The sequence below is a fragment of the Carlito syrichta genome, unplaced genomic scaffold (assembly GCF_000164805.1).
Source record: "Carlito syrichta isolate Samal-C Ts95f unplaced genomic scaffold, Tarsius_syrichta-2.0.1 Scaffold297925, whole genome shotgun sequence".
Taxonomy (NCBI): domain Eukaryota; kingdom Metazoa; phylum Chordata; class Mammalia; order Primates; family Tarsiidae; genus Carlito; species Carlito syrichta.
Genome location: NW_007242021.1, coordinates 22,481 through 34,783, shown reverse-complemented (window position 1 = coordinate 34,783; position 12,303 = coordinate 22,481). Strand labels below are relative to the sequence as shown.

Sequence of the window (12,303 nt, the reverse complement as noted above, 5' to 3'; positions counted from 1 at the left end):
AGCCGGGCTCGGTGGCTCAGCCTGTAATCCCGCGCCTTTGGGAGGCTGAGGTGAGTGGATTGCCTGAGCCCGCGGGTTCGAGACCCGCCTGGGCAGCGAGACCTCATCTCTACAATAAATCAAAAAATCAGCTGGGTGTGGTAGCGCATGCCTGTAATTCTGACTACTCGGAAGGCTGAGGCGGAAGGATCGCCGGAGCCCAGCAGGTCAAGGCTGCGGTGGCTGGGAGCGGCCACTGCATTCCAGTCTGGGTGACCGAGTGAGACTCCAACTCAAAAAAAAAAAAAGAAAAGAAAGAAAGAAGGTAGAGAGTGATGGCAATTTCAAGGTCTGATTGGCGACGGCCAGGCAATTAGGTAGTGATCATGATCATCAAAATACAAATGACCATGGGACCTGGACCAGGTGGGAGAATGAAGCCAGAGCAGAGTGATAGACAGGGAGACTAGAGAGGGAGAGACTGGAGACTATGACAAGGATGGAAAAGGCTCAGTCCAAGGGCGGAGGGGGATGCCATGACTATAGGAGGCTCTGGTTAAAAGCTTGAGATCAGACTTCCCTGATTTCAATATAGAAAACTCTCTAGAAAGTCCTACTGTTTCTACATGTGGTCCTCTGGCCAGTACCATCAGCATCACTGATGTATATCACCTAGATATTGCAGACTCCACCCAGATCTACTGAGTCAGAGATGAGGGTAGGGTCTAGCAATCTGAGTTTTAACCCTCCTACCTGGGAGTCTGATACAGGCTCAAGTTGGAGAAGACTTGAGACTGAAGAGATGCAGGTTTAAGATGCTTATATAGCCATTGTCTCTCAGAAAAAAGAGGAGATCTTCTGTAATCAAACAAGGCAAACATGCTTTGCCATCTTGGAACAGTGTGTTTGCACTTGTATTCCCCACCTTATCTGTGCCACTCAGTTGCCAAGAGCACAGTGTTTTTGCCAGTTTCAAGATCTGGTAAATTTCAAGAGCTTACTCAGCACCCAGATGCTGTGACTAGTTTGAGACGGATTCATTAAGGGATTTCATAGAATTGGAAGCCGAAGGGACAAGCAGAGGCCACTGAGACTTCCCGGTGGGATTGTAGACACTTGCTTATAAGCTTGGTGACTTGTTAACTCGGCATGATAGCTGAAATCAAATTTAGACTTTGGGTTTATATTTTTATACTTGTTCTTCTTAATGAGTTTTGGAATGCTTTCTTTTGAAAAGTCTCTATCTACCTACGTGCAAGGGAGAGGTATATTTCACTAGAGAGAAACCATCTATAACTTTCAAAAGCCGATTTGAAGAGGTATTTTTTTCCCCAGCCCTCTAAAAATTAGCTAACAACACTTTTGTTACCAACCAAAAAAATGAATTGGGAGGTTTGTTGAGTTTAAACTTTTTTATTTTATTTTTTGAATTGGGGTCTGTCACCCAGGCTGAAGTATAGTAGCACTATCATGGCTCATGACAGCCTCGACTTCCTAGGCTGAAGTGTAGTAGCACTATCATGGTTCATGACAGCCTCGGCTTCAGGCGATCCTTCCACCTTAGCCTCTTGAGTAGCTGGGACTATAGGCACATGCCAGCATGCCTAGCTAATTTTTTTATTTTTTTGTAGAGACAAGGTCTCACTCACTATGTTGCCTAGGCTGGTCTCGAACTCCTGGACTCAAACAATCTCACTTCATCCTCCTCAAGTGTTGAGATTACATGCATGAGCCACTGTGCCTGACCGAGCCTAAACTTTTAGAACCTCTCTTTATTTTCACTTTCAGAATACTCTTTGGTGGGAAAGGGGGTTTTTCTTTTAGAGAGGATTTAAAATGTAACATCCTGGGGCAGAGGGTGAATCGTGTGATGTCCCTTCTTGCTGACCTCTTGGTGTTGATGCAGAGTGTAGAATTGGACAGCGACGATGGAGGGGGCAGTGCTGCCCAGAAGCAGAAAATTTCCTTCCTCGAGAATAATCTGGAACAGCTCACGAAGGTTCACAAGCAGGTAGGAGAGTTCTGCCAGCTCCCCTCTGCTTCCTATTTTCTCCTGGGAAAAAGTCCTGCCAGGTTTGGCTTCAGTGTGTGGAGAAGGCTCTGATGTGGAAGGCTCTGATGTGGACTGTGCTCCATCAGAGGACAGGAGTGCTGGAAAGGTCCTTACACATCCTTTAGTCTCAGTGACTTCCCTAATAGATAAAGGACTTTCTTTTATCATAGTCGAACATAAAGAATTGAGTCTGAGTTCTCTGGGGTTGGAGAATAGGGTGTTCAGAACCCTGTCTTTTCATCCTGCTTCTACTCCTGGCTTTGGACCCCATCTGTCCTCAGTATCTCTCATGACACCTCTGATGCACCTCTATGGACCCAGAGGCTCCACAGAATAGAAGTGGACACCACTGAGCTGGTTCTGGTCCCTTATTTTTATAGATGAAACAGACTGGGAAAGGAAGTGCCTTGTTTCATGGTGCAGTGGGGACACTGTGACTGGACCCTGCACCCTCTCTGCTCTACTGCCCTATTCCTGGCATTCTCGGGCACTCTCTCAGATCCCTGCAATGTTCTGGCATTTGTCTAGAGTGACAGAGAGTGGTAGCTATGTCCAAACCCATCAGTTATGTAGGCAGGTCATTTGTCTTGAGTCCATTCTGTTTAAATACTGGCACGTTCATGGCTGTTTCCCCTCTTTAGGATTGGAATTGATTTCCCTTTGATGCAAATGGCCCACCTTTTTTGGACCACATGGCTGAGGGAATGTCATTTCTCTTTGACTTGCTAACTCTTCTTCAACACGACTGATGATGGCATTTTTCCCCCCAGAGGGAGGATGACAGATTCATGCAGGTTGGAGTCACTCAAGCAACTTGTCAATGAGAAGTATAAAAGGAGAAGCTGCCACAGAACTTGAAACAGGGCTCTGAAATCCATTATTCAACCAATGTTTATTAAAAATCTGCTCTCTGCCAGGCATTGGAGCTCATGTAAGGGAAACAACAGGTCGGACCTAGCAGTAGCTCACTTTTGGATAGCACTTTCTGATTTTCAAAGTTTTCTCAGTCCACCTGGACTCCCACAATGGGCCTATTATGTAGTATCCTTGTTTTATAGATGAGAAATCTGAGAGTGTGGTGGTCAGATGACACACCAAGTCAGATGCCAGACATAATAGAGCTAGCACTTGAACCCACTCTTAACCCATCACTAGCCTGTGGCTCCTCCATTGTGGGTCTTGGGTACGAGAAAGGGACCAATAGCTTCATGTTACCTGTGAGCCTCTGGGCATGTTGCAAAGCTGGGTCCAAACTACATGCCAGTGTAGACAATGGGTCCTGCATGGAAGGAGGCCCTTGGAGAGCTCCCAGAAAGTACGTTTTTGGCTGTGTGCTTTTGAACAGGCTTTGAATTTCTCAACTTTCTTTAGGATTGAATCTTCTCACGCTGTTCCCTCCTCCCCTCCACACACGCGAACAAAAGAGGAAGCAAATCTTGCCCTAAATGGAAAGTTCCTGTGACTGGAAGTGGGCTTTTAATCTTATCGCCCCCTTCCCCCCATCCCTGGCACCCCGTGTAGCAAACTGGAGTCCCAGGTATGGGAGTTTTTTCCCCTGTACGCTCCCCGGTTTTGTGGTCACGTGGAGTGTCCAAGACGATCTAGCAGGGGTGGCTGTCCAGCATCAGGGGCTGCTCCCAGCGGCTCCCGTCCGACCGTCTCCTCCTGCCAGCGGCACAGCCGCCCTCGTAACCCACCACCTCTCCCCCTCCCACCCCAGCTGGTCCGGGACAACGCGGACCTGCGCTGCGAGCTGCCCAAGCTGGAGAAGCGGCTGCGCGCCACGGCCGAGCGCGTGAAGGCCCTGGAGAGCGCGCTGAAGGAAGCCAAGGAGAACGCCATGCGGGACCGCAAGCGCTACCAGCAGGAGGTGGATCGCATCAAGGAGGCGGTGCGAGCCAAGAACATGGCCAGGAGGGCCCATTCGGCCCAGATCGGTACGTGTGTGCGGTGGCCCAGGGGTTCGGGAGCTCCGCGGCTCTCCTGCCTGGGATCTGGCTGAAAGGTGAAGACTGCCGGCCCACTCTGGGACATCTGAAAAGCCGGGTTGGAGCCTGCAGGACTCAGTGCAAGCAGCACACTGTGCTCACCCTGGGAGAACGGGAATGTCAGCTCCCTGCTACCCTACTCTGAGATATTCCGGCATACGTGGTGGTCTCAAAGCTTCTGAGCTGAGCAGAGAAGCCTGGGCTGTAGGCAAAGGGCTTTGGTTATAAACGAAGTACACTTTTAGAAATATCAGAATATGAGGATATTTCTCTGCAAGGCCCGAAGGCCCCCTGTGTTCTGCACTAGGCGGGACTGTGAAAGGAGCCTGTTCATAGCCAGAAGCTTCAGGGAAGCCTCTTGCAAGGGCGGATTTGGAAATACCCTGGGAAGAGCCAAGCTGGCATCGGAGACAGGGTGTGGTTACAGACTGGCACGGCACTGGGAGGGAGGGAGGGCAGATGCTGGAGTTCCAACCCCTTCAAGACCTGTATGGATTTGGGCATTTTGCCCATGTGGGAACTGAGGGTGTGTAGCTACTGTGTCGTGGTTCCCAGGATAGAATATTAGAAAGAAAAGGGATTTGGGGATGTTCTCTAAACAGTCTTTTTTTTTTTTTTTTAATTTTAATTGAAACATCTCCAATAATGTTACATTATTTCCCATTGTTTCTTGCCGTATAGATGTATTATAAACCAGCAACTTCATGTTTCTAGTTTTAAAATCATACCTTATCTTCACTGTATGTATTAGATTTCATACCCTTTGATCTATTGAAGACTATGGATCCTCGCTCTAGAAAAATGCATCATAAGCAGAATTTTGTATCCAGTTTTAGGGGCTTTGCTTTGAAATTCATGGGGGAAACCTAGGAGCTATTTTGGATAAAACTGAGTCTTTTGTTTCTCATTTTTCTCAGCCCAAATTAAAAATAAGCTAATTGATATATAACTTCTCTCTGTTCCCTAAATATTTGGGTACCCTGGATTTGGTAACTGTACTTATAGGAGGACAAACCTCTTTTTCAGAAAGAACTTGTGACTGATAAAACTTGTAATGTTGATAAGAATTGTGACTCAGCTGTTACATGTGACCTGGAGATATCTGGATTGCTGTTGAAACCTTTTCTGAATGCCTGTTCTCTCTCCTTTTGCCGGTTGGATGCAGCCAAGCCCATCCGCCCAGGACACTATCCGGCATCATCTCCGACAGCTGTCCATGCCATCCGAGGGGGAGGAGGCGGCTCTTCAAACTCCACTCACTACCAGAAATAAATACAAAGTGAGTCTGTATTGTCCGCGGTGTTCTCTATGGGGCAGTCCTGGGGCATATTCAGGGCAGAGCCTTTTCGCCTTTCCAAAGCCCCTGCCTGGCCATCTCAGCCACAGACAGTGGGCCTTCAGGAGAGAGGAGTTCAGCTCTGATGCAGTACAGGCCCTGGGGGTTTCTGGTAAACAGAGATCTGGACCTACCCTCACCTCAGTCTAGAGCCTGGAGTCTCCTAGCTGAGGCCACTGGGGCCAGGTGGGACCTGGAGCCAGGCCTAGCCTAATCACCTTCAGGGTTAGGCGTGGTGAGTGATTCACTTGAGGTTTCTTTTGTCTGTGGGACTCCTTTTTATTGCTGGCATCCAAAAGAGCACTACCTGTTTGTCAACTGCTTTGAGCCAGAGCAGACGGAAGTGAAGAGTTGCTTTAAGTTTCGGGAAATGAATATAAAGAAAGAGCCGGATAATGGGAAGTCATATCTTTATAGTTATTATCTGGACTCAACAATGAGGTTTTAATTTATTTTTTATTTATTTATTTTTTTGAGTTGGAGTCTCGCTCTGTCGCCCAGACTGGAGTGCAGTGGCCGCTCCCGGCCACCGCAGCCTTGACCTGCTGGGCTCTGGTGATCCTTCCACCTCAGCCTTCCGAGCAGCCGGAATTATAGGCATGCACTACCACGCCTGGCTGATTTTTTGATTTATTGTAGAGATGAGGTCTCGCTGCCCAGGCGGGTCTTGAACCCGCGGGCTCAGGCAATCCACTCACCTCAGCCTCCCAAAGGCGCGGGATTACAGGCTAAGCCACCGAGCCCGGTTCTAACAATGAGGTTTTAAAAAATGTGCTAATATATATCTAGATGGGTCCAGACTGCATTGTTGAGATGGTGGTCTGCAAGGTGCTCTACTCACAGCCCACATGCCTGACATTGCTCTCCTAGCAAAAAAGAAAAGGAGAGAGAGAGACAGAGAGAGAGAGAGAGAGAGAGAGATCAGGAGGTTAGAAAACTTTATATAGAAAAACTCTGACTTGATATCTGGGCATGGTGGAGCATACCTTTAGTCCCTGCTCATGAGGCTGAGGCAGAAGGATGACTTGAGCCCAGGAGGTCAAAGCTGAGGTGAGCCGTGATTGTGCCACTGCACTCCAGCCTGGGCAATAGAATGACACTCCAACTCAAAAAAAAAAAAAAAGAAAAGAAAAGAAAGGGAAACTCTGACTTGAATGTGTGGGTGAGAGGAGGTGATTCTGAAGGTTGTCCTTGGATGTTGAACCCTTACTAGGGAAGCTAGCCTACAAGGCAGGGAAGTATGAGTGGAGTGAAGCCCCCGCCATCAAGGGCAACTCGGAGGGTAGTGATTCCTCCTTCTTGTATCAAAGCAAGGAAGTGAGTGGGAAGGGCTAGAGCTTTCACTTGATGTACAATGCCAGCATTACTCAGGCTCAGCCTAAAACTTCTCAGGGGGATGCTTTGGTGGCTGCCCTCAGACAACTTTCACCTGTGCTGTCCCCCAGCAGTGCCAAGGAGCAGGCCAGGGCTGGTCAGACAAACAGGAACAGGACAGTCCGAGGCAGCCTGTGTGTGGGCAGCATGTCCGCCAGCACCCACCATTTCCTAGATGACGGGATGGGAGATGGTCTTGGCAGTGGGTTACTCCATTCGGATCTGATCTCTGCTTCCAATCAGAGATAAAATGGAACTGGATGTGATCAAGAAGCTTTTGACTGCATGTTGTCAGTTTTGAGGCTGATACCTGAGGGGAATGTAAGATCAAAATGGGTAGCTTAGAAGAGAAACTTGAGCACCCACACGTTGGTGGATGTCAGGCTCCTTACGGTAGGTGAGGGCATTTTACCAAGAACTCCGGGGGATTCTGATGTACACCAAAGTTTGAGAAATACCCTTTACAGAATGGCAGTTGACTTTTCTGTCACATAAAGGAAATTTGAGGGTGGTCTGTCAATAGTTGGTAAAAAGCTCCACAGTGACAACAGAAGCCTAGCTTCTTACCTAAGTTAAACAAGCAGCTGTCTTTCTCAAAATCATCTCAAGGTCACTAAAATGACTTCTGCAGTTTCAGCCATCATGCCTACACTCCAAGTTTAGCAACCAAAGAGGAAGCAGGCAAAAACAGCTATCCCAAGTGAATCTGCTTCCTTTAAGTAGCCTTCCTGGAAGTCCCACGCAATGCTAATGTCTCCATCCTGTGACCAGAATGGGGGCACATGGCCACATCTAGCCACACCTAGCTGGATAAGGTAGTCTTTTAGGTGGGCACATCACTGTCCCAAAGAAGAGTAGTGCTCTTTTACTGAGAACAAGGAGACGGATGTTGGGTGAGCAACTAGTACTCTGTACATTTATTGAGCACCTAATATGCAACAGCACTAGGCTAGATGTAGTGTAGACATAACCTCATTTGGTGAAAACACACAGAAAGATGTGCATGTGTGCTTGGTTCCCAGCAAGACCTTACTAAATATACAAGTCCAGGGATTTTGGGGTCCAGAGACTGTACAATGGACAGTTACCTTCCTCATGGGACCTATTTTTTGTAGGGTCCAAACAACCAAATACTGGCCATTCATTAGTAGTACAGCTTCTTCTCATACTGAAGAGTGAAAGTCAGTAGGTCTGGCGAGACTTTCAAGATGATCCAAGTAACAGATCCATTCTCGCCCATCCTGCCAATTTGTTTCTTTACTCTGTGTTATAAGTGACTTTGATGACTTTTTTTCCCTGAAATTGGAGACTCCTTGACAGACTTTCTCCTTACAACTTCTGTAGCTAGGTGCTTTTCTCACAATGTCACAAGGTAAACAGATCCTTTTTTAGAATCTGCAGGATAGCAGTGTGATTCGGGGGCTAGCATTGGACAAGGTACCTGCAGGTGTCAGGTCCTCTACTTCCTCCAAGTTACTTAACCTCAGAGTCTGTTTCATTGTGAAATGAGGAGAATCTTTCAACTGTGTCATCAGCATTGCCATGAGGCTTAAATGAGGTCATGCTTCTAAGTATGTAATAAGTGTGCAATAAAAATGTTAGCTGCTAGTAGGATGAACAGTGTAGAACGTAGGAGTTGGTTAGCAAATGTTGGTTCATAGTCTCCTTTAATTTATACAGTTGTTTCAAAATAGTTTTTTATCTCTATAGCTTAGATTATGACCACTGAGTAGAGAAGGCCCATGTCTGAGTATCTTCTTGTTGCTAAGAACGGATATAAGGGCTTTTAAAGATAATATTGTTTACTTATCTACAAGCTATGAGAAAGAGCATTGACTATTTTTAAGAAATGATGGTATTTGTCAATGGAGATTTTTAAAAAGGGTCTTAGGATTATTATTATAAAATGAAGAAATGCCAAATCATTTAAAAAATAATAATTGGAACTATGGGATTCATTGCTTAGATGAGATCAAACATTTGTGAGATCATCTTTCCTGACCCTTGACATTTTCATTCTGAAGCGATCCCTGGGTAGAACTGATGTCAATTGACTCTTCCCAGTTCTCCTGTTGGAATCAGAGTGGCATATTCTTGCTTCGGTGGCATCTGGATATCTTTAGAATTTCCTTCTGCTTCATTTCAGAGTTCAAGGAATATAGTCACAACAAGTTTATCCTCAAGGTTTCAGAGCCACTGAAGATGCCAACATGTAAAAATCAAAGAAGGATAATGCTGGCTTTGATCACATTGAGTTCAAATCCAGGGGGACTGCCCCAGGGAAAGGGGATGGCATTTCTCAAGCCCCAGAGCTGCTCATGGGGCAGTGGAGTGAAGTAAGCTAAGGACATGGGATTTGGAATCTGCCAGAGCTGGGTTCCAGCCCTGGTCTTGGTACTTGACTCCTATGTGACGTTGGGCAAGTTGCTTGATTTTCTTCAGCCTCAGTCTCCTCATCTGCCAGGTGAGATCAGGCTTCAAGCTCTTATTCTGTATTTGGTCTCAAAGTGAATGAGACAAAGAAGCTCTGTTCTTGTACAGAGATGTGCATGACTGGGGGGAGATAATCAGAAAATAGTGGTAAGTGCTCAGGAGAAAACAAGAACAGGTTACTGGAATAGAGAGGGGGACACTATTTTACTTAGTTGAGAACTGAATGACAAAAGATGTCAGCCACACAACAGCCTGGGAGAGAGAGGTGCAATGCTCGCCCAAAGGTAGAAATTAATGAGGGGTATTTGAGAATCACAAGTGAGGCTGATAGGGCTGGTGCTCAGTGACCCCGGAGAGACCATCATCATTAGAGTGGTTGGGAGGCGGTTGGGCCCAAGTAGATGAAGGCTTTGAGGCTAAGGTGAGCAAGTTAGATTGTGATCTAGTGTGGAGGGTCACTGGGGGTGGTGGGACTTGGTTCGTGATTGGACAAGGCCACTCTGGGATGGACCCTGGGGAAAGGGTGAGGATGAGGCAAGAGTAAGAGCAGGAGGGTCACCCAGGGGACTATTTTAGGTGGCTTCTTGGGAGGGTCTAGCCCTGGGCTGAGGTGGAGAAGTGGTCTGAGTCAGCATATGGTTGGAGCCAGATTCAGCTGTCAGGCTTATCGATGAGGATAGAGGGGAAGAGAAGGAAGAAAGAAGGGGATCAGAGGTAGTTTCTGGATTTGAGTGGGCCCTAGTTAGGGAACGATTGACATGACAGGAAAAATTGGGTGATAAGCAGGTTTTGTGGGAAAAAGTTTCTTTTCCATCATGTTCATTATGAGATGCCTCTTAGGCCTCCAGCTCAGCTCCTCATCCAAGCGGGTGTATTGAACAGGCAGCTGGATCGATGAGTCTGGAGTACTGGAGAGAGGCCAGGGCTTATACCTTGGAGGGTAGTGACCTGAAGAGGCAGCCTAGAGAAAGGGAGAGGGGCCGAGTTAGAGCAGAGAGGGGGAAGAGGGGAGAGTCAGTGCACTGGGAAATGGGAAAGTCAGAGGAAGGAGGTAGCACCAGCAAAGGGGTCTGAGGATATGAGGTCACAGAAGTCCAGTGAAGGCCTTGACCCTAGAAGGAAGGTGGTGAGCTCAGAGCTTCAGTAAGTTGATGACAGAGCCTGGGTGGCTGAAGAAGCCTGGAAGGTGGGAAGGTGGTGACTTTAGCACAGGCCGGAGAGAGCGGGGGAGAGGAAAAGGCTGGCAACTGAACCCACCTTGGGAGTTTTATCTGAAGGTGAGTAGAAAATGGAGGGATGGTGGGGTTAAGATGGGGTTGCTTTTCTCTTGTGAGGTGGAGGTAGCAGTGTGCGGGTGGTCATGATCTAGTGTGTGTGGGGGTGTGGCAGATAGGAAGTACCATGCAGTAGATGGTAGATGGGTGTTGCAGAGAGGCGAGATGGACTCATTCTGGTGCCTGCTTTCTCCTTATCAGCTGAGAGGGAGGGAGGAGGTAAGGTCTCAGGCTTAACAACAGTGAAGGTGTGAAGTAGGCCTCTTGGGCAGCGCCGAGTGCTTATTTGAGGTCTCACATTTAGTGTAAACACCCCTTTAAATATTTGTCCAGCTTTCTGGTTCTGAGGGCCCTGGCGATCTGTTTTTTTTTTTCCTAGCAGCGCTGTGGCAAGCCCTGGGGAAACTTGTTCACATGTGTCCACCAGATGGCACCAGTGGGGCATCACTGAACCCTCGGCTCTTTTCTGAAAGACTGAAGGCAGAATGTTCTTATTTTTTGGTGTTTCTAGATTTAGACCATTTTGTGTCAAACTTAAGTAGTAAATAGAGTATTTGTAAAGACATCAGATGATCACAGATTCCCAGAGTTGATTTAAGTTATTTTATCATAATACTTAAACATTTGCAAATCTTAATCAGTATACATTTCCTGCTTACAGATCTTCTGCAACTGTATAAGTGAAAACAAATGCAGAAATTAGATGAAAATAAAGCTACAAATTAAAAATAATTCAAACCATCAAATTAGCCTTTTTTAATGAAAGATGGTTTTTCACTGAAAAGAAAGAGCTGGGCGCAGTGCGAGCCCGGCACTCATTGCTTCTTGGAGAGCTTGGGTTGCCCCTCCTTGGTGTTTTGTGGCGTGACTCAATTCTTTCGCTCCCTTTCTCTGTTACAAGCACTGCAAAATCACAACAAACCTTCAAGTCATTTTCTCTTCACATGGCTGGAACACATCCTTTTCCTGTTGAGCCCAGCTCTTTCCTTTTTAGCCTTGAAGATGATAAAAGTTGTGACTACCCTCTTTTTTTTTTTTGAGTCGGAGTCTCACTCTGTCGCCCAGACTGGAGTGCAGTGGCCGCTCCCGGCCACCGCAGCCTCGACCCGCTGGGCTCCAGAGATCTTTCCACCTCAGCCTTCCACGTAGCTGGAACTACAGGCGTGCGCTACCCCACCCGGCTGATTTTTTGATTTGTTGTAGAGATGAGGCCTCACCAAGTTGCCTGGGCAGGTCTCGAACCCGCGGGCTCAGGCCATCCACCCACCTCAGCCTCCCAAGGCGCGGGATTACAGGCTGAGCCCCCGAGCCTGGCGGTGGCTACCCTCTTAAAGCACAAAGCGAATGTGGTGCAGACGGTACATGGAATGCTCGGTTGCAAAGGAGTCAGCGAGAAAATCTAAAAGGCGGCCAGGCGTGGTGGCTCACACCTGTAATCTCAGCACTCTGGTAGTCTGAAGCCGGGCAGGTGGGTAGCTTGAGACCAGGAGTTCAAGACTAGCCTGGGCAACATAGTGGGACCTTGTCTCTAAAAAATCAAAAAGTTAGCTGGGTGTGGTGGTAGAGGCCTGTAGTCTCAGATGCTTGGGAGGCTGAGATGGGAGGATCTCCTGAGCGAAGGAGGGCACGGCTGTGATGAGAAAAGACTGTGCCACTGCACCCCAGACTTGGGGACCGGGTGAGACCATGAGGCAAAAGACAAAGAGAAAGAAAATCTAGAATGCGCACATATTAATGCTTGAGATTTTTGCGGCAGTTGAAAATTTTGTGAAGTGAACCGGAGACCCAGGGTGCCTCTTGTGTTGTTAATGTCGATGAAGATTTTGTTATTTTGAGGACTGCATTTTTTTTTTTTTTTTTTTTGAG

The 12,303-nt window shown here is 47.3% G+C and overlaps 1 protein-coding gene across 2 annotated transcripts in view; it reads left to right on the top strand.

Moving 5' to 3' along the window:
- Window positions 1-12,303, top strand: part of KIF5C (kinesin family member 5C) — a 155,694-nt gene that overhangs the window by 136,346 nt on the left and 7,045 nt on the right. For both annotated transcript variants that reach the window (XM_008054687.1, XM_008054688.2), the window contains 3 exons: window positions 1,886-1,990; window positions 3,753-3,969; window positions 5,186-5,299. In XM_008054687.1, coding sequence (XP_008052878.1) covers window positions 1,886-1,990; window positions 3,753-3,969; window positions 5,186-5,292 — 429 coding nt within the window. In that variant the 3' untranslated portion in view covers window positions 5,293-5,299. The remainder of the gene's footprint in view (window positions 1-1,885; window positions 1,991-3,752; window positions 3,970-5,185; window positions 5,300-12,303) is intronic.